The sequence below is a fragment of the Globicephala melas genome, chromosome 12 (assembly GCF_963455315.2).
Source record: "Globicephala melas chromosome 12, mGloMel1.2, whole genome shotgun sequence".
Classification (NCBI taxonomy): Eukaryota; Metazoa; Chordata; class Mammalia; order Artiodactyla; family Delphinidae; genus Globicephala; species Globicephala melas.
In genome coordinates, this window is record NC_083325.1 from 88905085 (window position 1) to 88930293 (window position 25209).

General features: G+C 52.2%; 1 protein-coding gene across 27 annotated transcripts in view; it reads left to right on the forward strand.

Moving 5' to 3' along the window:
- The window catches only part of MYT1L (myelin transcription factor 1 like), a 407540-nt gene that overhangs the window by 303365 nt on the left and 78966 nt on the right, over positions 1 to 25209 (forward strand). For 21 of the 27 annotated variants that reach the window (XM_060309910.1, XM_060309903.1, XM_060309902.1 and 18 more), the window contains 5 exons: positions 5613 to 6590; positions 11111 to 11245; positions 15394 to 15484; positions 17130 to 17237; positions 20718 to 20929. In XM_060309910.1, coding sequence (XP_060165893.1) covers positions 5613 to 6590; positions 11111 to 11245; positions 15394 to 15484; positions 17130 to 17237; positions 20718 to 20929 — 1524 coding nt within the window. The remainder of the gene's footprint in view (positions 1 to 5612; positions 6591 to 11110; positions 11246 to 15393; positions 15485 to 17129; positions 17238 to 20717; positions 20930 to 25209) is intronic. The other 6 variants (XM_060309912.1, XM_060309923.1, XM_060309924.1 and 3 more) reach the window with 2 other exon arrangements.

Genomic DNA, 25209 nt, shown 5'->3' on the forward strand with positions numbered 1-25209 from the left:
GGCATGAAATGAGGACTGACAGCCGCAGGCCACGAGACTGACCACCGGGGCTGTTATTCTGTGTTCACTCGATGGGGTGTGTGCAATGATCACCACTTTTGCTTCTCTCCTGCAGTTGCTGCGGCTATTAAAACACCGTCATCTTCTCATTAGGATCTAATATATCATCACATTTCTGTAGTTACAAGTCAAAAGTGAATGTTGATATTTATTTCTGTAATCAAAAAGGAAACACCTATTAATGCCGTAAGAAACTGTGGCCTTTGGTGATTTGAAACCCACGAGGGTGGACTCTTAGACCATGTCTTCTCTGACCTGGTAAATCTGGAGCAGTTTCTGCTTTGAAGAAGTGTCTCTTCTTCCTGTATTTGTATTCTTGTATTTTATTTATTTATTTTTTTAAGCCAGTTTTCTATTTGCTGGCCTACGGCCTATTTTAATGGCTAGAAAGAACAGTAGTAACACAATCAGGTTTAGGACTAGACACTGAAAGAATTAAAAGGTGCGTCAGACATATTTTTTAGAGACAAAATACTAAACGAAGCCAGTGCTTGTATTTATAAAGTTATAATCCACAGAGTTCTGACCACAGCAAATTCCGGTCGTGAAGATGGAGACAAAATACCACACACGGCTCCATTTTTTGAAAGAAATGCTTTTGGTTTTCTAATTTTAGCTACTGAGCCTAAATTGTTTATAACAATCTGATTCAAAGGAGATAAAATTCAGACCTACGACGTTTTACAGCACTCACACAGGAATCCAAAAATGCATGTAATTACAGTAAAAACAAGGTTCTTGTTTGATGAGGAAACACTAGGGAGACCCTGAGCCACTGAACCGCCTGCGCTTCTGGGCACAGGTTCCTCCCCTCGGAGGGGCGGGCCGGGTCTCCTCCAAGTTCCACCCAGGTGCGGCCATCCTATGAGCCCCTCCCAAAGGCAGACCCCTGGGCCGGCCCCCACCGGCAGGTGCCTTTCCCTCCTGTTACCGCACAGCTTTGCCAGAGAAGAGGCTCGAGATAGAAAACCAACAAAAGGACACTGAGACACCTTGGCCTTCTCCTTAAACCTCTGTCTGAGTAGCCGTGTTCTTTTATTTAGAATGTGGGCCTGAACTTTAAAATAACTTCCTGGTAAAATGCCTTTTCTCATCACAAGTGCACTCTCCCTGTTTCCTGGATCACCGATCACAGGAAGAACTCCTCCACTGACTCCTGAATCTCTTTGGGTTGGCAATTGAGTTCGTGGACTGTCGGTTCTATGTTGTTAATGCCTGGCTGGCCCAGAACACTCTGGCCTGTTTCCCGCAGCCAACTTCCACACGCGGGCCATTTCATTCTGAGCCGCAGGAAAGGCACAGCTAGAGGGGTAAACTGCCTGAAAGCACGAGACCGGAGATGGAATTCCAGACGCTCGCGGTGAATGATTTGAATTCTGGAGGCCGCAGCTTAGAAGCTTCTTGCTGACAGGCTGCCTGGTGGATCCCTTCCATCCGCCCACATCATTAAGGCTGGACTTTATCTCACATGCGTTTTGGAAGAGTTAAATACCAATAACTTGAAAACGTCCATTAACCTGCCAGGATTTCCAGCCTCTCGTGCAGTCTCTCCAGACATCCCCATCCGGCAGCCTCGGGGGGCATGGAAGCTGGTGACCAGGAGGGAGAGCTGAGCCTTGCTCCGCCGACGCTAACCCAGTGTCCCTTGTCCCCAGATCTCTCCTACAAGTACGCAAAGTCCTCCACGTCTGCTGTGTGGGCCCGGCCTCCCCGGAGACCTGCCACCAGGCGTGCAGGGCTCGTTCACTGTGCGGGTCTTTATGCGGCACAGAATTCTCGTGGTTCCAGTGAGGGCTCAGGCCTGGCTCGGGCCGCCAGCGTCACCCAGCCAGTAACAGCAAAGGCCCGGCCTGGACCAGGAGGTATAAGTTCCCCCGTGACTGTCACCCTGATGTGGCTACGCAGCAAGGGGCAGCCTGCAGGGTCCAGGTCTTCAGAAGGGAAAGGACCCCCCAGCTTGTTCACAGGCTCCCTCGCCTGTGTGGCCGGGAGGCCGCGTGAAGAAGCGTGTCCACCTTCCTTTAATCTCCTTGTAAAGCGATAAGGTCACCTGGCAAGGAGTGGAGACATGAACAGTGTATGATTGGAAAGCTGAGCCACGTCCCTGTTCTGTGTGACGTTGAGGGGAAACCACTTCCTCTTTGGAGCAAATGAGTGGAAGCTCATCCTGAGATTCTGAATTTGGAGAATTAATGAAAATCATGCACATGACAAGTGTGGTAGAAGGTGGGGAGCTTCAGAAACTGTGGGCCCCGTCAGCATCAGGCTCCCGTGCAGCCTTCACGGTGGTTTAGATGCCAGGGTGCAGGGCATAGCCTCTCTGCCCTGACCCGCTCCTACTCCAAGCTCTTCACGTGATGGGAGAGAGCGAGGAGGAAACCAGGACAATGCCACCTCTTACCTGACTCGGCTTCTGCCTAGAATCAACTTGCAAAATGCTTCCAGCGGTTGCACGTGGTGCCTTGTTTTCAACCACAACATGTAGGTTCATCTGGTGGTTGGTTCTTGGTGGGTGCAGTGGCGCTGGTTCCCCCAAAACGCCAGTTTCGTGCAGAGGTGACGCAGCCTGGTTATCTAGAGGCCGCTTCTCTGATCAGCCCACGGATGTAAAGACAAAAGTGCATAAATTGAGAGGAGAATATAAGTCACACTTTCAAGGGCCCCTGAAGGCAGGGGTGCCTTTGAGTCTTGAGAGCTTAGCCCTGAGCTGTGTCGGGTGTGCATGTTGGGTGAACACTTCCCTGGGATTTCTGATGCGTTCGCTGGTTTTGTTTTCCTCCCTCTTGACGGTCTTTGGGAAAACGCGTACCTTATTCTAAGGAGATTGATTCCTAGGAATTATCCAGAAGAGATACAATATTTGTTTGGTGCAATTAGTGGTGCTCTCTGACTTATACGCGGCCGATTTGACTTGCTGAGGTTTGGGGAGATGTGTTAGATTTCAAAACTGTGCTGGCTCTGTGTGTGTGTTGCAAGGACGCTGTTCTCTGTTATTGATGTGCCGATGTCCAAACCCGGTTCACCAACAAAAGCCTGTTCGAGGAGACAGCACAAAATCCATGAAGAAAACACTCGGGGTCCCTGAGTCAGTCAGCCCTGAGTCAGCCCTGAGTCAGCCCTGAGCCAGCCCTGAGTCAGCCCTGAGCCAGCCCTGAGTCAGCCCTGAGTCAGCCCTGAGCCAGCCCTGAGTCAGCCCTGAGTCAGCCCTGAGTCAGCCCTGAGCCAGCCCGGAGTCAGCTCTGAGTCAGCCCTGAGTCAGCCCTGAGCCAGCCCTGAGTCAGCCCTGAGTCAGCCCTGAGTCAGCCCTGAGCCAGCCCTGAGTCAGCCCTGAGCCAGCCCTGAGTCAGCCCTGAGCCAGCTCTGAGTCAGCCCTGAGTCAGCCCTGAGTCAGCCCTGAGCCAGCCCTGAGCCAGCTCTGAGTCAGTCCTGAGCCAGCCCTGAGCCAGCCCTGAGGCAGCCCTGAGGCAGCCCTGAGCCAGCCCTGAGTCAGCCCTGAGCCAGCCCTGAGTCAGCCCTGAGTCAGCCCTGAGCCAGCCCTGAGTCAGCCCTGAGTCAGCCCTGAGTCAGCCCTGAGCCAGCCCTGAGTCAGCCCTGAGCCAGCCCTGAGTCAGCCCTGAGTCAGCCCTGAGCCAGCCCTGAGTCAGCCCTGAGTCAGCCCTGAGTCAGCTCTGAGCCAGCTCTGAGTCAGCCCTGAGTCAGCTCTGAGTCAGCTCTGAGTCAGCCCTGAGCCAGCTCTGAGTCAGCCCTGAGCCAGCCCTGAGTCAGCTCTGAGTCAGCCCTGAGTCAGCCCTGAGCCAGCTCTGAGTCAGCCCTGAGCCAGCTCTGAGTCAGCCCTGAGCCAGCCCTGAGCCAGTCAGCCCTGAGCCAGCCCTGAGTCAGCCCTGAGCCAGCCCTGAGTCAGCCCTGAGTCAGCCCTGAGTCAGCTCTGAGTCAGCTCTGAGTCAGCCCTGAGTCAGCTCTGAGTCAGCCCTGAGCCAGCCCGGAGTCAGCTCTGAGTCAGCCCTGAGCCAGCCCTGAGTCAGCTCTGAGTCAGCCCTGAGTCAGCCCTGAGTCAGCCCTGAGCCAGCTCTGAGTCAGCCCTGAGCCAGCTCTGAGTCAGCCCTGAGCCAGCCCTGAGCCAGTCAGCCTTGAGCCAGCCCTGAGTCAGCCCTGAGCCAGCCCTGAGTCAGCTCTGAGTCAGCTCTGTGTCAGCTCTGAGTCAGCCCTGAGCCAGCCCTGAGTCAGCCCTGAGTCAGCCCTGAGCCAGCTCCGAGCCAGCCCTGAGCCAGCTCCGAGCCAGCCCTGAGCCAGCCCTGAGTCAGCCCTGAGTCAGCCCTGAGCCAGCCCTGAGTCAGCCCTGAGTCAGCCCTGAGTCAGCTCTGAGTTAGCTGGCACCTTCTACGAATCAATACGCCTCATTTCCTCATTAATAAGCTTTAAAAGTTCTTCTTACTCTGGTTGATTTAATCATAGAAACAAAGAGTATATTTGAAAATGGCAGGCAGTTAACCAAATGCAAACTAAAGTAGGGGTGGGGTCCATCTGAGACTCCATTTAGTATTGTCTATATTTTGCAATATACGTGGTAGCGGTCACGTAACGTAAGGGAGAGAATCATCCCAGCTATGCCTTTAGTGTTGAACGGAATACATTTCAGATGAAACACGGGGGTTTCCTGTCATTTTTAACTTGGCCTTTTTTTTTACTGAGTTTTCCTAAATCTTTTTTGAGATTGGATATGACACTTGTTCACAGGTTGTTTCCGCCAGCTCACCACAGTTTTCCCGAGGCTGTGGGGTGGGTGCTGGGTAGTGTGTCACAGTGGCACCGAGTCATCAGAGTCCTGCTGTTCGTGGGCATCTGGTCACTGCGTACTTTCCCCACCCACCCTCTCCAACCTGCTGAGATACCTCAGCGCATCAGAGTTCCCTTCTAAGCTTTGGCTGGGGCATTCCTCTTGCTTCACAGTGTATCTTGATAAGTTGTCACTAAGGTAGAAAATTCAAAACCACTCCCAGCCCCAACGTGTGTTCCTGATACTGACCGCCCAGAGTCAGTGTCGGCGCATCCCTGCAGGACCCTCCAGAACCAGAGCATCACCGTGAAAACAGTTTAAAAGCGATCGGTGTGCACATCTGCTTCCAAGTCGGCGACGAGTTCACGAACTCTTAGAAAGCCTAGTCATACGATGAGCATAATTATTATGCGTCTGGTTGGGCTGTCAATAAAGAAGGCCAATAAAAGAAGTGATGCTGAACATTTAGAAGTAATGGAAAAGTAATATTTTAAAATTATACTTATCCTATAGAGTGGTTGCTTTGAATATTAATTCAGGAAATTCGTCATTTGCAGCAGGTGTTTTAATGGCCTACCGTGCTGTGAGCGCACCGCGTTTTCTTTCTGCTGCCACTGTCCTTGGACCTACAGGTGGGCCTCCGGGTCCTGTGACGTGACGGGCTGGGCGTAACACGTGCCCTGAGCTCGCCGTCCGCACTGTTGCAGCTACAAGTTCTAGCCACTTTTTCCTCTTCTTTTCTTCTTTGTCCTTTTTTTTTTTTTCATTTTCTTTGCAGAAGGCCATCAGCTGAACTGTCACAGCGCTCGCATAATGCAGGACGCGGAGAAGGATGACAACAATAATGACGAGTACGACAACTACGATGAGCTGGTGGCCAAGTCCCTGCTGAACCTGGGCAAGATCGCCGAGGACGCGGCGTACCGGGCGCGGACCGAGTCAGAGATGAACAGCAACACGTCCCACAGCCTGGAGGACGACAGCGACAAGAACGAGACCCCCGGCCGGAAGGGCGAGCTCAGCCTGGACCTGGACAGCGACGTGGTCAGGGAGACGGTGGACTCGCTGAAGCTGCTGGCCCAGGGCCACGGCGCGGTGCTGGGGGACCACGCGGGTGAGCGCGGCTACGCAGATGCGCTGGCGCCGCCCGAGAGCAGGAGCCTGAACTACACGACGCTGGGCAAGGCCGCCAACAATGGGCTGGCGGAGAAGCTGGTGGAGGAGAGCGACGAGGAGGTGTGTCTGAGCAGCCTGGAGTGCCTGCGCAACCAGTGCTTCGACCTGGCGCGCAAGCTGAGCGAGGGCAGCCCCCAGGAGCGGCCTCCGCAGCCCGGTGCCGGCCCCCGCCCACACGGCCGCCAGGACGACGACTTCCCAGGAAGGACGCCCGACCGCAGCTACTCGGACATGATGAATCTGATGAGGCTGGAGGAGCAGCTGAGCCCCAGACCCAGAACTTTCTCCAGCTGCGTCAAGGAGGATGGGTACCGCGAGAGAGAGGACGACGCCACCTCTGTGAACTCGGACAGGTCGGAGGAGGTGTTCGACATGACCAAGGGCAACCTGACCCTCCTGGAGAAAGCCATTGCCCTGGAAACCGAGCGGGCCAAGGCCATGAGGGAGAAGATGGCGGTGGAGGCAGGAAGGAGGGACAGTCTGAGGTCCTACGAGGACCAGTCACCGCGACCGCTCCCCGGGGAGGAGAGGAAGCCTAAGTCCGGTGACAGCCATGTCAAAAAGCCATACTATGGTAAAGGTAATATTTCTACCTAACGTAAGTTGCCTCATGAAAGCGTGCGCTAGGGTAAAGCTGTCAGGGGTATTAGGGGCTACGATGCAGGGGGCGCATCCCACTCCATTACATCACGCACACATGTTTCTTAGAGTTGATTCCAGAGTTATATTTTGTGATTACGTCTCTGAAGAGCAAATGAAATATCTGTCTGAGAAATACACAAAGCAGCTGGATAACATGACGTTTCAGTGGAAAACGCATGCCTTGGAAAGATAGGGTCAGAGCACAAGCCCATCACGTGAGGGAAAATATTAGGGTGAGCCTGTGTTCTTACAGATGACCTGCAATCCGTGTGGAGTGGCGGGGGTTTATGTGACAAAAAGTCCATCAGGGATGAAGCACGTATTGGGTAAATTGCATTGAATAGGTGGCATCGTGATTTATAAAATGATCATCAAATGTCAGTTATCGATGAAACCTCCCCCACAGAAAACACCCCTGACAGAAATTGAACAGTAACAGGATGACTGATAGCGTAAGACAAGGGCAGTGACGGCACGTTCATTATCTTAAGGTAGTGAGGAATGGGAACCGTTTGCTACGCACGGCCTGGTGTGTCCCAGGCGCAGATCAGTCACCATCCCTTTAGTGTATTCACCCCCTCACTGTTCCATTCCATCATGGAAACAGTTATGGTGCTTGCTTTATTGGGAGACACTCGAAACCAGGCACTGTGATAGTTCCAACCAGGTTTCCACCTGTGAACTTTGTGGGCACGTGTTTGCATAGATCTGTAAATTCAACCACATGCATACGGAGCCACTACACCTAATACGTATGTTTCCACCCTGAATGATTGACTTCATGCTTCCAGTAACAGCTGCATCCTCTTTCAATACGAGGTGGATGATAATTTGACCTCGTGTAGGACCTTGTGAATATTTCAATTACGAGACTCTCAGAACTAAGTGAGAAGCACCTTCAAGGGTGAAATTGGTGATTCCCTAAATTCTTCCATATTAGTACCAAAATGTTTTTCTGTTTTGTATATTGTTCCATTTCTGATTAATATTGAGTTTCCTTAGAATGAGGTTCAAGAATCTGGTTTGAGAATCCGTTGCTACGGAAACTTCAAAGGATCAGAACCTCCTTCTTCTGCGGTTACACAGGTGTGTATTCTCCTCTCCATGTGTGCACGTGCCTCCAGGGGCACCTTGGGCTTCGCTCTAACCAAACCCCAGGTGGAGATGAACCTTAGCCAGAGGCCCGTCGGGTTCTGGATGTGGCCGGTGCGTGGGTGCTGGCCATCGTTTCAGTAAAGCAGGTGCAGGCCAGACTGAGGAAGGCTCATGTGTTAAAGGCCACGGAGTGAGGCATCAAGCTTGCTTTGGGTGTTGCCGAGACCAGGAGACGCAGCTTCTAGAGTGCAATCTCTTAGAAATCTTTAGCTGGATATTGGAGACTCACATAGGAACTAGACACTTTTAGGAAGAAATAGTGTCCTTTCTCATGGGCTGGCTCCGGTGGACAAATGCGGTAGCGTTCTGTTTGGGATTCTGCAGGGTGCATTTCAGGACTGAGTCTGGGCATGAGAAAGCAGCGCTTTACTTACTGAGGGAACATGCGGGCTCACGTGGACCCAATGCTGCCGTGCCTTCTTTGGTCTCTGTGGTTCCTTTCAACCCACCAGCTTGCTGTAGATTTTGACCCATTTTGTTTTGTTATTCTTGTTATTTTCTTTTATTCTGTTTTTGGCAAGAAGTGGAATTCGAATCACTCGCTTCCCCTGAATAAATGGGGACAGCATGGCAACAAACGGTGAAAGCCCCGAACCAGGATGTGCTTCTTGCCCCCGAAATGGGGGAAGGGTTGGGGATTTGGACTTTCCAGATGAGTCGGAAAGCACTGATTTCTGCCTCTCCCCAGTTTTTCCAGATCTTCCTCCTCTGATCAAAGTGAGTCACCATTTCTTATCAGTGTGGTCCACATCACTTCCAAATTTCTTTTGACGACGTCCGTAGTTATATTCAAAACCAAATAAATAAAGCCAAGCAAGGACAGCAAAATGGGGCAAAGAGCTGAATGCCCTCCTTATTAAAAAAAAAAAAAAAAAGCTATGTGCTCTCTTACCAACACAGGCACATAGCACATCATCAATCTATTGTCAGCTTCTCTGGTATTTTATTAAACATGGAGAGAACACTCACACCAATTCTCATTCATACACAATCTTCTCAAACTGATTTAAATTATAAATGAGTAACCTTTCCAAAAGCTTGAGCTGAAACAAAAGAAGTTCATCACAGGGACTTCCCTGGCGGTCCAGTGGTTAAGAATCTGAGCTTCCAGTGCAGGGGGTACAGGTTCAATCCCTGGTCAGGGAACAAAGATCCCACATGCTGCGTGGAGCGACCCAAAGATATTTAAAAAAACAAGTTCATCACACAACGTCCTCTGTCTTTCTTCTCCTCAAGCAGCTGACGGAAAGGGAGGAAGGGTGCAGCCTAAACACAGCACACAGTTTTCTCTAGACATCGTTGCAGGGTTTTTGGTTGAATCATTGGCCTGTTTGCTTGCTTGGTTGTTTAACGTTTGTTCCAAGATTTGCTTTCAAGATGAACTGGGATTGCAAGAAGGGAGAAAGCAAGGGGTTGGGGGTGTTGGTGAAGGCAGAGGAGACACGCCTCCACCAGGACGCAGGCATCGAGAGGAGAGTACACACTTGATGTTTCCAAAACTGCAGTAGACGGAGCCACACGGCGTTTGCACAAATCTGTGCTTAACTTCAGAACACTTTCGCAATCGTGAACTAATATAATTTGTTAGGAAACTGTAAACATACTCGTGAAAAAGAGTCGCTTAATGGTCACTAGTAGAGCTTACGTTTATCCTTTAAGAGTCCTTTATATCTAGTCTGTGGTTTTAAATTATATCTCTAGTTTATGACCTTAACTAATATTTTCCTTGGAACTGTTACTGCGCACTTACTACTTTACATTTGCCTTCATTCAGTTGTACCGCTATTATTATGAAATTACTCAAAAGGCAATAAGATGCTGAGCTTTTCGGTTGCACGTGTAAGAGAAGCTCCAATAAGATATTTAGAAATGAAGTCACCACAGCATAGGTTTAGATTTGTCTTCAGAGATGATTATCTATAAATAATGGTGGGAAGCAGCCCATTGTTATATCTAGGACACTACCCTCAACGCCATCACCGGTTTAAGAGGTTCCAGGACCTTAAAGACACATTTCAGAGAATAGAATGTTAGCTAAAAATAAAAGGAGGGGTTTTTATATAAACATAAAAGTCTTTATATATGCCTGTGAGTCCTTTGTCTGTTTCAAGTTCACATGAATGACTTGAGAAAAAAGCCCATAAAAGTTCCAAAATTTTTAAACCAATCTTTTTTCTTGATATAAAATGAATTCTTCGCCAAAAGTAAAACATCTATTTTCCAGTGATCATGATTGGCCTGATTAAAGAGATATCACTATAAAAATATTAAAGCCTTAAAGAAATTTTAACCATAGCATCCCTGGGCCAAACTCCTAGGAACTGCCATCTATCGATCATCTGTGCACCTGGTTTTGAAAACGGGCTCAAAACTAGTGTTGCACACACTCCTGGGACTATTTGGTCTGGGTTTTGGGAGTTATTTTCTGCACATTTATGAACTGTGGTCAGTTCTGGATGTAGAAATAATTTTGTTAGCAAGGCCATTGCATTTCTGGCATGTGCCATTCGAGTTTTGACCAAACGTCTGCTCTGCTCCTCCCCGACTGGCACTGCAGAGCCCACGGGCTGCCTAGAAGCATCACCTCTTAGTTTTGTGCATGCACGCACAGCTGTCAGAGCCTGCCTCTGGTTCCAAGTACAGACGAGGAGATCAAAACAAATTATTGCTCCAGCAGCTTCTGAAACATTTTTGATTGCCCATCACCTCTGTCAGGTGGGACTTCCACCATTTCGGTCATTTGCTTGCAGTGCCTTCTGAGAGTTCAGCTGGTCTTGAGAAAAGCGCTGAATTGGCGTGCTAAGGACAGTGTTGCAGGAGAAGTGTCAGCACAGGTAAAACTGTGCAACTAGTAGCACATGCAATCAGAGCGCTCAGTAAGAAAGAAGCTCTGCTCAAGAGCTTAAATGGCATTACGTTTCCTGGTTGGATGTCACGAAGCAGTTGCTGAAGGATCACGGAAACATTTTGTTCTCTGAGAAGGTCACTGTCTCATCATTATTTATGTTGATTTCTTTGAGCAACGGCTTATCATGTAACACACGGGAAACAATTAATCAAGAGTTCAGGTAGGGAGAGCCTTTTTCTCTTTAGTGTCGAAAGTAAAATACGTTATGATTCATGATTACATCGTTTAAGGTTAAAAATTCACCCCAAACCAAAGAACTACCCACGGATGTCACAGTCTGTCCCCGACACCTGCTTTGTTTCTTTATTGATCAAGGTCTCTTCGGTTGTTAAATTTTCACATTTGTCTTCAGCTGGTAAAAAATTCATTCTATTGACACCTGTTGTCGCTTTTAGATCCCTCGAGAGCAGAAAAGAAAGAGAGCAAGTGCCCCACCCCCGGGTGCGATGGAACGGGCCACGTAACCGGGCTTTATCCACATCACCGCAGTCTGTCCGGATGCCCGCACAAAGATAGGGTCCCTCCAGAAAGTAAGTCCGTGTTTCACCAGCGCCCTGGAGCGCGCACACCTGTGACTCGTTTCTGCATCCTCGCCTCTGTCATTTCCATCTCTGGTCAGTGCAACCTGACTTAGGTGTCCCCTCCTTGTCCGGGAGGGCAGCTCAGCCAGGACCAGGGCTCTACCCACCCCGCAGCCTCCAGCATTTCCTCGGCGTGGTCCCCGTAGACCTGCCCCAGGACCCAGGCTCACCATCCAGTGTTGCTTTCTGCAGCTCGGGCCCCGAGCAGCCGGCCGGGGCTCTGGTCCTTACTTCATTTCTAACTTGCTCTGTGACCCCCAAGCCAGTCACTTCTCTCCTTTTCTCCTCACAAATTGTAGAACTGAATTTAGATAGTCTCTGAGCCATCCATGCAGCACTACACGGCTTTGAATCCCGGAGGCAAATGGCCTCGAGACGTCTCTTGCCCACAGTTATCTGAATTTCTCCACTTCCGCGAACCAGTACTTACGTGTTACTGCATTTTACTCGTAAAATCTATTCCATGTTGTCCCGACATTTCTACACAATAAGATCTTAAGTAAGAGGGTTTAACTTGGGTGGGTTCGGACCTTACACACCCGTTTTAATTAGTTAAGTTCTGAGAATATGCGCTTGACCTATGGAGACAACTAAATTTCTTTCAGAACTGAAATGATGAGCCCTTTTTCTTGTCTATCTTTCTCTCGGCACATAAGGTATGCCAACTATTTAGGTAGAGTTAGGATGGATGGCTCAGAAGAAAGGCACATTTTCAGAAATGGCTCTGTGTCGGATCCTGACTTCAAGTCTAAGGCGGTAGGGATTTTCCTCATTCCGTGAGACACGGTTTCTATGGGGGGGATATGTCATAGCTCGGCTTGTTTGTGACAATGACCAGCTGAGTGGTGACGTTGCTTCCCCATCACAACGGTCAGCCTTGGAAGTACAGAGAAAAGCTCGTAGCTTAGAAAACAGCTTTAGCAGAGTGCTTTCAGGTGACGTATTTGTAGAAGCTACTGTGGCTCCAGGTTTGCAAGTGGCCCCTGGCAACAGTAAAGCCATGTTTCTCAGAACCGCCTTGTGGGCAAAGGCGCAGTGTTGCGGCCACAGCGGATTGGAGAGGGGCCGCGCCCGTGTGTTACATGAGCAGGGGTAGCTCGCTTCACCCACAGCAGCTTCTGCCCCAGCACCCCCTGCGGCCGGGCACCCCGCTGGCTGGCACCCATCTAATCCCAATAAACCCTGCAGGGGGTATTGGCCCTGTTGTCAGATGAGGGACATGAAGGCCAGAGGGTCACCGCCTCTCCCGGGAAGCAGCACAGCACCCAGCGCCCTGAAGATGCTCAGAGCTTTCTGAGCTGGTCCGAGCAGAGAACTGAGCTCAGACCTAAACCCACCTCCGTCCCAACCCTGAGCTCCTCTGTCTCCACGGAGACCTGGGTTTGACGTTTCGAGTTCAGTCTTAACAAGCTGTGTGTCGCGGGGCGGGTGACACGCTCTGTACTTCTTGTCCTCATCTACAAAGAGGGCATTAGGACCAAGCAGTAATGTTTGAAGAAGAAAGGGCTTCTTTGTGCACTGTTTCTTTGAGACATCAAAGTAGAACATCAGTGCCTTCTCATCTGAGCAATCCTCCTGACTCCATATTTTCACAAGAAGCGTCTAAATGCAGTCAGACGAGGCCTGTGTCCTGACCAGCTGCACCCGAACCTGCTCACGCAGACCCGGTCAGATCACACCTCGCCTCACCTTTGCTCACGTGACGTGGGGACTCAGCTCTGACACCAGAGTTACAGACACCTCCCAGAGCACCCACAGAAAATCGCTTCTAAAGATTTACTCATACGCAATTTTTTATAGGACCATAAACATGTAAAAGAATTAAAGGACTCCATAGAAGATACGTCTCTCTTTTTCTACTTTTTATTTTTTAGCTTTTTCTGGGCTACTGTCCCCTACTCACATGTCCGTTCACTTGAATTCCACAAAGTAGCCTGCACCCAGTTTGAAACATACTGTGTTAGATACACAGAGGACACACCACAGATGAGACACAGCTCTGGCCTCCCCCCGGAACTCCCGACCCAGCCGAGGAGGGGGCGTGAGACAGCACGGCCACAGCGTAACCGAGCTCCAGCCCCTGCTGTGGGCATCAGGGACCGTGGCCTCCCGCAGACTTCACTGGGGCAACGCTTCTGCCGGTCCTGCGTGAGAGAGAAAACCCACGGCATTTTCTAAAAGCCGTCGTAACGGTCCACGCGGGAGACCAGGGCAGAAAGGAGGCAGTGGCAGAGGGACAGAGACAGGTTGGCAGGACAGGCCATGAGAAGGAGAAAGGGAGGGAGATTGAGAAGACATCTAGGTGTCTCCCTGGTCCATGGCAAGGGCGATAAACCGGGCATCAAGCCAGGGCCACGTCCAATAGGGGAACGAACGCTTGGATTTTTCCGACTGAAGCTGGAAGTTGTGTGTGAGATTCCCGCAGGGTGCTGGAGGGCCGGCCTGGACACCTGGAGGAGGCCAGGCATACAGGTGGCCCTGTGTGTCCTCCGCAGCGTTCGTAGAAACGGGATGAAACTGCCTGGAGGGGAGACCTCGACGGAGGCTGAGCAGCAGCCCAGACTGGGGGAGGTGCAGAGGGCGGCGGGTTTGCTGGGAAAAGCTGACAGCTGACACCTGAGAGAGAGGCGTGAGCCGCAGAGGAAGCTGGAAGCGTGTAGGCACAGAGCAGCACAGATCCCGTCCCAGGGCCGGCCAGGGTGAGGACCGAGTGGGAGTCGGCAGGACAGGGCGGTCCACGCCGCAGGCGAGCACGGAAGCCGCGTGCCATCCCCGGGGGAGTCTTAATAGTTGAAGAGTTTAGCATAAAAGGAAAGGAACGATGTATGTTAATTTGAGGGGAGGCCTGTGTGGTGTGATAAGAAGATGATAGCGTGTCAGGAAAGGATGGGAAAGGAAGGGTCATTCCCTGAAGGAAGAGGGTGGGCAGGTCAGAGCGCAGACTGAGGAGGGGAGGGAGGGTCCCCCGGAGAGGAGACCCCAAGCCCACTCCAGCCGGGTCCCAGCACAGAGCGAGCCCCGGATCAGCTCTCCACAGATGGGGCATCGACCACCTGCACGGACGATGCAGCTGTGACCGCTGAAAAGATGAAACCAAAATGAACCTGGCCAGGGCTGAGGAGAGCAGGTGTAAGGGCCACATGGGGAGGAAATAGGAGGGAGGTTTCAGGGGAAAGAGGGAGGTTGTTCTGGAGATGAGAGAAACTGTAGGAAATAACAATTACATAATGAGCTCGGGCAGATCGTGGTCACCTGCTGCCAGGTGACCCTCGCCGCAGGGAAGGTCCAGCAGCCTCGCTACAGCTTGTGCTGTGGAGCTCGGAGACTGCTGGGCTGGGGCCCGTGCTGGGGGTCGGCTCTCTTGACCCAGCAGCACTGCTCACCCCCCAGCTGTCCCCACAGTCCAGAGCAGCGAGTGGTCGCTGAGGACCAGAAAGGGAAAGACAGGAGACAGTCCAGGCCCATGACCATGGCGGGGAAATTTGAATGCGGTCTCCGGGCAGTGGGCAGTAGCTTCCCTGCCCTACGGACCACGCCTTCCGTCTCCCACCGGGTCTTACGTGGGGGCCCGCAGAGCACTTCCTCCCTCCCTCCCTCACAGAATAAATCAGAAGGTACCCAGTTCCTAGACGGAGAGTCATCATCTAATTATCTTCATCTAAAAATCAGGTTCGGGCTGTCTGTTTGCCCATGGCCACCACACCTTCCTAACACCGCGTGCTTCCAAAGCAGAGGCATGTCTTTAAAACCACCGGTCGGCGTGCTGTTACATGGCTAATCACTGTTCCGCGCTCACGGCTGGGAGTTCCGCGGGGAGGCCCTTGCTTTCCTAGCCCACTGGGAGCAGTTCGTGCCCCCGCTTCCCGGGGCCACAGCTCCCGCCCAGCACACCCCGCTTTGCGTGCCAGTCAGAGTCAGGTGGAGACAACCTTCTTTCTCTTCCTACATGTGTTTCCCTGCCCATGCCCATCACAGACGTGTGTAGGACTGTCTGTTGTGAACCAACCCAGCCTTTGTTAAAATGATTGCATATTCTTGTGTTGGGACCATTTCTGTGTTTTAACGCTGGGCTGTTTTCTCTGCCTCTCCTTGTCAAGTTCTTGCCATGCATGAAAATGTTCTCAAGTGTCCTACTCCGGGCTGCACAGGGCGAGGGCATGTAAATAGCAACAGGAACTCGCACAGAAGGTAAGCAGAGCTCCTGCGTCCTGGGCTGCAGGGGAGCAGATCCCCGGCGGCCATGTTCCCGCGCCCTCCGGAGGGGCGCGGCCCCTGCACGACCTGCCCCAGGGGACAGGAGACCTGGGCACTTCTCTCAGGGAGCCAGGGGGCGGGGAGAGCCGAGCTGAGCCGGCCCGGGGCGCGCGGCGAAGCCCGACGCTTAGATCCCTCGTTTGCAGACTGGAATTTCTCAGCTGTCTCCCCCCACCTTGCTGTGATGGGGTGACAGTCCCCCGGCAGGTGTCCTCCTTGAGGTCAGATCCCAGGCGGAACCATAACCGTCTGCAGCGACTCCAAGGAAGGCAGTAAGAACTCCGTTACCTTCCAGGGATCGAGGGGCCCTTCCTGTCTGCCTCAGACAGGTCGGCGACTAGAGCCCATGAGGCTGGGCCGTGTGTGACCCCAGCCGGCCGCCCCCGTGATCCCCGCTGAAACACTGGTCATCAGCGTGGGCATCACCAAAGTGCGGGCAGGGGTGCAAAGGTGCTGGTGGGAGAGCACACCGCAGGAGAGGGGACTAAGGAGGCAGACCCGTCCCTCCTGGGCTACGGCTGCAGTCACACTTTTGCTCTGGACAAATTCCAGTTCCCTTTTCCTATCTTATTCTGAGTTTCGCTAAGTTCCTTCTAATACTCAGTTCCTATCAGTTCCCTTTTTTTTCCAGTGGCCTGAAAGTGATTCTGTCAGATTTTTCTTTAACTGCCTATAGTTTCAGCTTCACAAAGTGGCATAAAAGTATATCTAAACGGAGGAAACTCTTATAAGTTTCACCGTAATTTTTGCTTCTCCGGTAAATTTGGTTGCTTGTGTTAAGTTTATAATGAATGAGGTCGCCAACCTGCGCCCTTCAGAGGTGCTCCTGGGCGTCCTCTGGAGAAGGGGGCATGACGGATGGGTTGGCGGGGTGCCTCCTGAGCCCTGTTCAGGGGGTTCACAGCGTCAGCTCGTCCATCACACCTCCGCAGAATCGCAGCTTCCAGACGCTGTGTGTATGCGGATTAAGTCTCTGCACTGTGTGCAGAGACACACACGGATACACAAAGAGCAGACACCCACACGGATATACAAAGAGCAGACACCAGGGTTTCATGAAGAGTCAGCTTAAACACCAAGGAGCACATCTGTTGTCCCTTCCCGTAAATATTTAGTGGCAGAAAAGCATTTTCCTGCAGCCTCGAGATTCCTCTGCTTTCCTTCCCTTCTGTGTCTCTTCCTGGGGAGGATGTAGACCGGCTGGTCACGCTGCATCCCACGTGCTGTGGTCAGCAGCCGCCAGAGAGCCCTGTTCTCGGGCGTTTTAGAAACCATCCTACCCAAGCGGCTAATTCCCCAGCTCCAGAAACCGCAAGCGTCCCAGAACGGCAGTGGTGTCTAACATCTCATGTTCCCTTTAACGATACAGCCTTTGTGTTGCTGTCATTGGAAAGGACCACGTGTCCTGCACACACGGCACGGCCATCGGCATGGTCTGCCGGAGGCCAGGGGCAAACACCGTGATGTCCCCTGACAGGCTTGGGAGCCTGGTGCCGCCCCAGGCAGAGGAGGGGGGCGGCGATGGGGTTGCTGTCGGAGTGCCTCGGAGGACACACTCAGATCCCTCCTGTCATTGCAGCCTCTCCGGATGCCCTATTGCCGCAGCGGAGAAATTGGCAAAGGCCCAAGAAAAGCACCAGAGCTGTGACGTGTCCAAGTCCAACCAGGCCTCGGACCGAGTGCTAAGGTACCAGACACACATTCGGGGTCCGTCCACGGCCGTCCCCACGGGCCAGGCACCCGGTTGCTTCATGAGGGGCGGCCGTCCTCAGTGGGAGTGGAGGGGAGCTGGTGCAGCTGGAAGACCTCGCCGGGGTCACGACCCTCCCCTGCGGCTCCATCCTGGGGGCTGTGCGGGGGCAGGGCTCGTCACCCCCGGGTCTCCCTGACCCCGTGTGACCGTTCGCACAAGAGAAGCAGACAGAGCTGTGTCTGGCTTTCTTTCTGGCCCTGACGCTTCACGATTCTGTAAAGGCTGGCTGAAAGGGAGGCTTAGAGAGTTCACGAGGTGCCCCCAGTAGTTTCACCTCAGTTTGGAGGCGCGGGGTGGGCTTCGTGTTCTCGAGGACGTCGGGGTAACAGCATCCCCTCCCCTGCGCGCAGAGAAATCTCGTCCTCAGATGCTCCCGGCAGGCGGGCGGCATGGTGTCATTACCCCCTCTTGACGAGCGAGGAGACCAGGGCGCAGAGGGGTGAGAGGCCTTCCCGGAAACCTCTCGGTCCCCAGTGGCGCAGCCGGGGACGCCGCAGACGCTGCCTGCTCGCCCCCTGGACAGTTAGGGTGATTACATCAGGAGCGCAGGTGGGAGAGGAGCTCTCTTCCCTCAGCGCTCATTTCGCGTGTCCCCTTCAAACCCTCATCCACATGCAAACCGTGACGACCTCTGTGCATCCTGCCTGTTTAGTCAGTGTCACACCAGCCGCTTCCTCGTCTGTGTAAGAATCGTACCTGTCATCCTCATAGCTGCTGGTACCCACTGGGGGAGGCAGCACCTGTGCTGGGACTGGGTTCTGGCCCTGAGGCACTTAGTGTGATTCCAACTTTACTATTAAAAGGAGAGCAGTAAACACACACACTCACACTCACACGCACACGCACACACGCATGCACAACTATGCTCCTGTTATTTCTTTGGCATAAATCACTTGGAAAAAACCACTAGGCAAACGATACGAACACTTCTTTGGTTTTTTCCTGTATTATTTCCCATCTTTCTGAAAGGAATTCACCACTGTCATTAAACTCCTTTTTATCTCGCAACAGCAAAGTTCAAATCTTTATAGAAAATGAGAAATATTTCCCTAGACAAAAATAAAAGCCCCCTAGGAGCCTAAACCCCCGATAAAGTCGGGGGTGCGCTCCTCTAGCTATTTTTATGCGTGGGCGTTGCCGACCTCACCTGCCCCCAGGGTGCCTGTAACTCGCTCATCTTACAGGTGCGCTGACACCAAATGCCTGACAGGCTCTCCCCGAGGGCCCCTCAGGCCACTCTTGGTTACTGGGAGCATGACAACCTCCCTGCCAGGCCCCCGGGGCTGTGTGCATGTGAGAAGGAATAGTTATTAACCAAAGGAAAGTTTGAGCAAAGGGAGAGAGAGTTGAGGACTTCTGTTAATTTCCCTCCCCCACTGGGGCCAGACCCCCGAGAGCTGGAAGGCTCCCCGTGCCCACATCCTTCTGATGTCGGGTGGCCGCGAAGTGACTAACGCCTGTCCTGGGATCAGTGTCAAGCTTACTTTCCACTGAGGAGCTCCGCTGGCCGCTTGACACGGACAAGATACATCTGAAGTGGCAAACATCACCTTGTTCAGACGGAGCCTCCGCTCTGATCCCGAGCCTGTGCTTCACAGCCTGGAACCCTTTCTTCGTGTCACGCAGTGGGAAACCTTCTGCCAAGTGACAACAGAACAGAAGATCGTGGGCCAGGATTTGCGCAGCTGCAAACAGTTTTCTTCCCGAGCCTCCGGCTGCGTGGTGGGGAAGCAGCATGGGGACAGGCCCGGAGGGAGAGAAGGACCCCTCCCACCGCAGGGGAGGCGTGGGGCTGGGCTCTGCAGCCTCCGAGGGCTCAGCTCAGGCACTGACGTCCCGGCCGTAAGCCAGGTCTGGAGGACCTGGTGTCCATCCCCGTCACCTTCACATTCCCCGGGATGTCTCCACGCAGGGGACGCTCATTCAAGGCGGTAAGACAGGAAGGAAGGAAGAAAACAATAATTTCAACCAACAGTTCAATTACTTAAGATTTTAAGAGTCTTTAGATTGTCTAACGGGACGCTGAGACTTAGGTGAGGGCTACGGGCCTGCCCAAGGCCGCACCCGCTCTGCAGCCTCCCAGCTCCCGGCCTCCATCACCTGCTCCGTTTTGTCATCAAGTGTCCCTTCCCGATGCCTCTGCTCCAGCGCAGCCTCCATTGGAGCCGGTCCCGACCTCCTGGAGGCTCAGGGGTCGGGCCTTCCCCGGCCCAAGTCCCTTGGCCTTGCCTGCTGGACAAATGGACAGAGTCCCAATCTGGTCCCACCCAGCCCGTCCCTGCTGTTCCCCCAGAGACGTTCCCCATTGTTTGACTTTCCTGGCGTGTTTCCTACACCACCCTGGATCTTAACCTTGACAAATGCCACCTTCTCCCTTAAAACTGAATGGAAGGAATCTCACGGCCGGGAGTGTCCTCCACTCGCCAGGATTCTCAGAAGCTCGGGCTCCTAAAACAAGATCACATTCCAGGTGACCTTTGAAGGCAAGGCCTACAGCTTCATTCATTTATGAGCCCCCCCACCGCCCTGCCCATTGCCTGGCAAAATGCCTCAAGTAATAGACGTTTAACTGATCGTTACATCATTTGGTTGATTTGAGAAGTAAATAGGCTAAATTAATGAAATCAAAGTAAATGTGTTGGTAACTTGATAAAGTTGTTAACGTAAGGGGAAGTTTTAGGTAAAAACTCTAAAGGAATCTCTGCACTACTTCCTGTAAATCTAAAATTATTTCAAAAAGAGTTAAAAAATTCTGCCTATGGGATAGATAGATGGACACACAGAAGAAACAAGATAGGATATTAATGCATATGTAATTGAGAGTTCTTTCATTTAAATATTTAATTCCAAAGTATAGAAAAATGAATGACTACTAGGCAATCTTGAGAGTGCATGTTAATATTTGTCAAAATACATCACTACGTGCTCCATTTTATCGTCCAGCAGGATGTGTTTTTATCTAGCTTCATCTCCACGTCCTTAAGAGCATTTTTTTCATTTCCTCGTATTTCGTTAAGGGAGTTTCTTATTAGCTCACTTCACCGTGTGTAACTCTTACTCTCTGCAAACCCTGCAAAAGAAAACGCACGGATGTGAGATTCTTTCCCACGTTCACGTCTCATATCTTCATCGTACCTCCCCAGACTCTGAAAAGAAAAAGAAAAAAGGGCAAAAGGTTAAGTATTTCGTTTTCTGTTCTTTTTATTTCCAAAGTTGGCATCTAGGCAGATTGCTGATTTGAGGTCATCTCATTACAGCACACTGGGCTTCTGCTCAGGAAGATAGAATTGGGACTTTAGTGAGAGGTCTGGTTCCTTAGCACAGCTAAGCAAAGGTGCTCTAATTTTAAGACCAGCCACGTCTCATGCGCAGCCATGAGAAAGCCAGCTGTGCACTGTCTCTTTTTGCTTCCAGGCCCATGTGCTTCGTAAAGCAGCTCGAGATCCCTCACTACGGCTACAGAAACAGCGTCCCCACCACCACGCCTCGCTCCAACTTGGCCAAAGAGCTGGAGAAATATTCCAAGACCTCGTTTGAATACAACAGTTACGACAGCCATACTTATGGCAAGCGGGCCATAGCTCCCAAGGTGCAAACCAGGGATATATCCCCCAAAGGATATGATGGTAGGAGGTGCACCCTCTTATACATGAGAGTCACGCTTGCCGTTGCTAATGTTGTTATTGTGTATATCCATTTCCTACAAACTGCTGGAGCATGGGGTCACTCGAGGGGCAGCAAGGAAAGCACGCGGGCAGCCTAGGCGGGTTCCTTCAGCCCCAGGTGTGGGAGAGCAGGCCCCGGGGGAGGGAGGGCGATGCCCTTCCCCCGTTATCCCCAGAGCAGAGCAACCGGCTGCTGGCAGGACGTAGAGGCAGACAGCCGTGGGCTCGTCTGCTTCATGCTGCTGCTGAGACGGTGTCCTCATCTTTACTGACTTCCTTTAATAGATGCCCCAACAGACAAAACCAGGAGAGCCGGGGACAGCTGCCCAGAGCTCTTGGATCTCGTGAGAAGCTCTGTGTTCCCTCCCTGTTCTCAAGCTGGGATGCACGCCGCATTCATCTGGGGAGACTTTTTAAATTCTCATGCCCAGGGCTGCACCCCAGACCAAGTAAATCAGACTCCCTGGAGGTATTCCCTGTGTGCAGCATTTTTAAAAAGTCAGCCAGTGATTCTAACACGCAGCCAGGGGCGCACAACTCCTGCGGGTCCCGCCGGCCTCCTTCCAGCGGGCTCGGACCCAGGTGTGGGCCCTGGGGAGCCCCCTGTCCTGGCTTTGTAACTTTGTCACTGGCCTCACTTGTAGCTGCCACTACGAAAATAGAACCCATGAAACAGATAAACACTGCGTGCTTCACAGGACAAGATCGTTTATTTTAACTCATGCATATGTGAACCCACTACTGGGGTGTAAACTCTAAACAGACTAGTTCTCGTTTCATCACAGAGCTAACTTGGTAAGTAGTTGAAGCACAGAGGGGAAGACTGCGTTTCTGTGACTTTACTTATCTAACCTCGCTTCTACTTCAAATTCCAGGATGTATGGACTTAGTTGGCAGAGTTTACCAGTGGGGATGTGGGTTGCATGAGCTGGGTGATTCAGGAGTCTCTTGGTGTTCACCAGCAGAGGTGAGGAGAGAGGGTTTGAAAGATCTCGGAGCTGCTCTCTGAAAAAGATATTTAATGAAAATCACAACACTCAAAAAAAAAAAACATTTAAATTGAATGCTTGGGGAGTTCCAAAACCTTTTTACAATTCTACATTATTTTAGTCATTCTTTGCCTTAATAACAATTAATTTGTATGGTGAATGAAATGTAATATTTCTTTGATGTATCTCAGATTGATTACCCTTGCATGTATCAATTCTAAATATATAGGGACAAAGATGGCAGTGGGAAAAGGGAGTGGCTTAGGGTATAACAGAAAACAATCTGGGTTTTTTGTAATAAGGATTTGCCAGTTTCAGGCTTTGTTACAACTTCATTCATCTGATTGCAAATGAGGGACCAAAAGAATTTGAATGCACGTAATTAAGGATTGTGCTTGTAGGATTCCCAGTTCACTGACATTTTGTAGTGATCTGATGGGCACTTGCGCCAGGTGGTCATTGCTACATACGTCTTGTTGCTGTTGTCCTGTGAGACCTGATTTCCTTCACCCCATTGTTGTGGCTGGATCTGGGCGAAGTCGTGACCAGGAGGCACATGTCTGGTCACAGCGGCTTCCTCAGCTCTTCCATTTAGGAGCCATGTGGTATTAGATACATTAATCTTCCTGTGTGGCAGTTTCCTCAAGAGCAGAGGTAGCGATCGCTCCCCGCCTGCTGGCCACGTGCGGCTGCAGCAAAGTTCAGCAGACGAGGCTAGAGAGGGGAACTCACGCCTGTTAGTGTCACTGGCGTCTATTCTCACCCCCGGAAAAAACACCTGTTGTTGGAAATGGGCAGAGCCCTGCTCTTCAGGTGACCCACAGATAAACAAGAACACAGAACAGAAACTTCAATGCTAGATCTTCGAGAAGCTAAGAAAAAGGGGAAGTTGGCCTTTACAACAATCTACTGAGAAGAAAACAGACAACTCCATTCCTCTTCCACAAGATCCACAGTCAAAACAACAAGGGAGGTGCCCACTGAGGATGAGATGGGTAGGCTTAGGGTTCTTGAGGGGTGTGAGCTGAGGAGGGCCATCCCTGTGCCCGGGCGACAGGCAGTGTACACCGCAGAGTGACCAGCGTCTGCAGTCACCCCCCAGAGGGCTGTCCCCAAGGTTTGCCTCAGGTACACAGTGAACTGGGCCATTGCTCCCAAAGAAAAACAGTGAAGTGAGCCTCCTGTGGGGCAGGGGAGCATAATGCCTGGGAGCAAGGAGCAGGGCCTGGACGTGCACAGTGGGATAGAGAAACAGGACCCTTGCCTCAGGCTCTGCACGTCATCCCTCGGCTTCCACCAACTGTGATCAGAAACACTCAGCAAACATTGATTTATCCACCTGCATTCTTCCAGACACTCAATAGTTGCTATCTGTCTGGCTCATCTACCTGTCTATCCACCTGTCTATAGATCTATCCCTTCATCCTTCCACCCGCCCACCTATCTATCCCTCCATCCCTCCATCCACCATCCATCCCTCCATCCCTCCATCCCTCCATCCCTCCATCCACCATCCCTCTCTCCATCCATCCACTACCCATCCCTCCATCCCTCCCTCCCTCCATCCATCCATCCATGGGCCCACCTATCTATCCATCATCCATCTATCCATCATCTCTCTCTATTCTTTCTTTCTCTATAACAAGTTTCAAGGAAGAGATTGTGGATAAAGAGAAGACAGTGAAACACGTACTCAGGCACAGTGAAGCAAGGCGTCCATTCTGCCTGGAGGAATTAGCATGAGCTTTACCGAAGTGGCACATTTTAAACTTGGTCATGAAGCTTGAGTGGAAATTACTAGAGGGCAGGAAACCCACAGGTGAGTGGGAGCTGCCAGCAGGCTGGTGAGGCTGAACTTCAGATGCATGAGAGGAGGGACAGGTTGACCCTGAGGCGCTGTGGAGACAGCTTTGGGTCGCCTGCCTCGGGGAGGAGGACACAGACACCGTGTGCAGGAGGTGACGTCCAAGGGAAGCCGGGAGACCCTGCCCCCGGGAGCCCCAAGCCGGCATCTCCCCCGCCTCTCCCCCCATGCCTGTGTTTCATGGTGAGCTAAGAATGGCCGTTCCATTTTAAAACAGATGGAAAACAACAAAAGAAGGAGAATTAGAATCTCAGCGTTCAGAGCAGTTTTACTGGCTGAAGGCCACATCATCCGTAAGGCCGGTGGCTGTTTCCCAGGACAACAGCCGGGTGTGCGGTCCCAGCAGAGACCCCGTGGCCGCCAAGGCTCGACCACTGCCAGGCCCTTCACAGAAGAATTTTCCGAGCGGGTCTAAGCCATCTCCGCTGTGTCTCTGGGCAATTTATCACCACCCTCAGGCTTTGTTTCCAAGCCCTGAATGGGCCCCTCTCACGAGCCCCCTCTTGGTTATTCCCAGCTTCTAAATTCTCCTGAGCTCAACACTCCTTGACCATCTTTGAAGCCCCCTCTGCTCCTCCAAACCTTGTCTCTGATATGCCCACCGTGCCCACCGTTGTCGGCCCTCCCCCGGTCCAGGCCTCAACACCAGGTGGCCCGGGCTGGCCCTCCGGGGCCCCAGGACCCACCCTCTGGGCTGGGCCTCCTGCCCTCCCCACCTCCTGCCACCAGGCCAGCTTCTCCTGGGAATACCTGCCCTCCCACCCCGTTCTCCTGCCCCCATGCTCTCCCACATTCACCTCTGCTTCCAGAAGCTTCTCCCGCAGCCAGATCTCTCGGACAGACGCCCACCTGCACTCAGCGGCCTCCTCCCAACCTCCTTAGAGCTGCTTGTGCAGAATGAGGGGCGCATGCGCACGCTTCTGAGGCTCAGCGCCGAACCCCACCGGCCGGCGCCAGCAGGGCAGACAGGCGAGCGCAGAGAACACTCGGCCAGCGAGCGTGCGCGAGCCCAGCCAAGGATCCGACTCTGATTAGACGCGATAAACCGCGTGCGCAAACTGCCTTCAGAGGCCACCGAACAGGACGTTCTCGCGAAGAAGCGGCTTTTATGCCCCTTAGGACTCTGCATCTGTATCTCAGTTTACTTACGGGAAAGCACAGCCATGGACCCATGTAAAGACTAGGAGTCGCTGCTACAAGTTACGCGGCGTGGACCCCTGAGTCCAGCCAGACCTGACGGGGCCAGGCCCCATCCGGCAGCGCAGATACTCAGGAGGCGCGCCTCTGGGCCGTATTCGGTTTTGTCTGCTTTTCGTGGAAATTCAGATTGGAAGGACACAGTTATCTGTTCCCTACAGGAAATGTTATTTCAGAAGAAAGTGAGACGC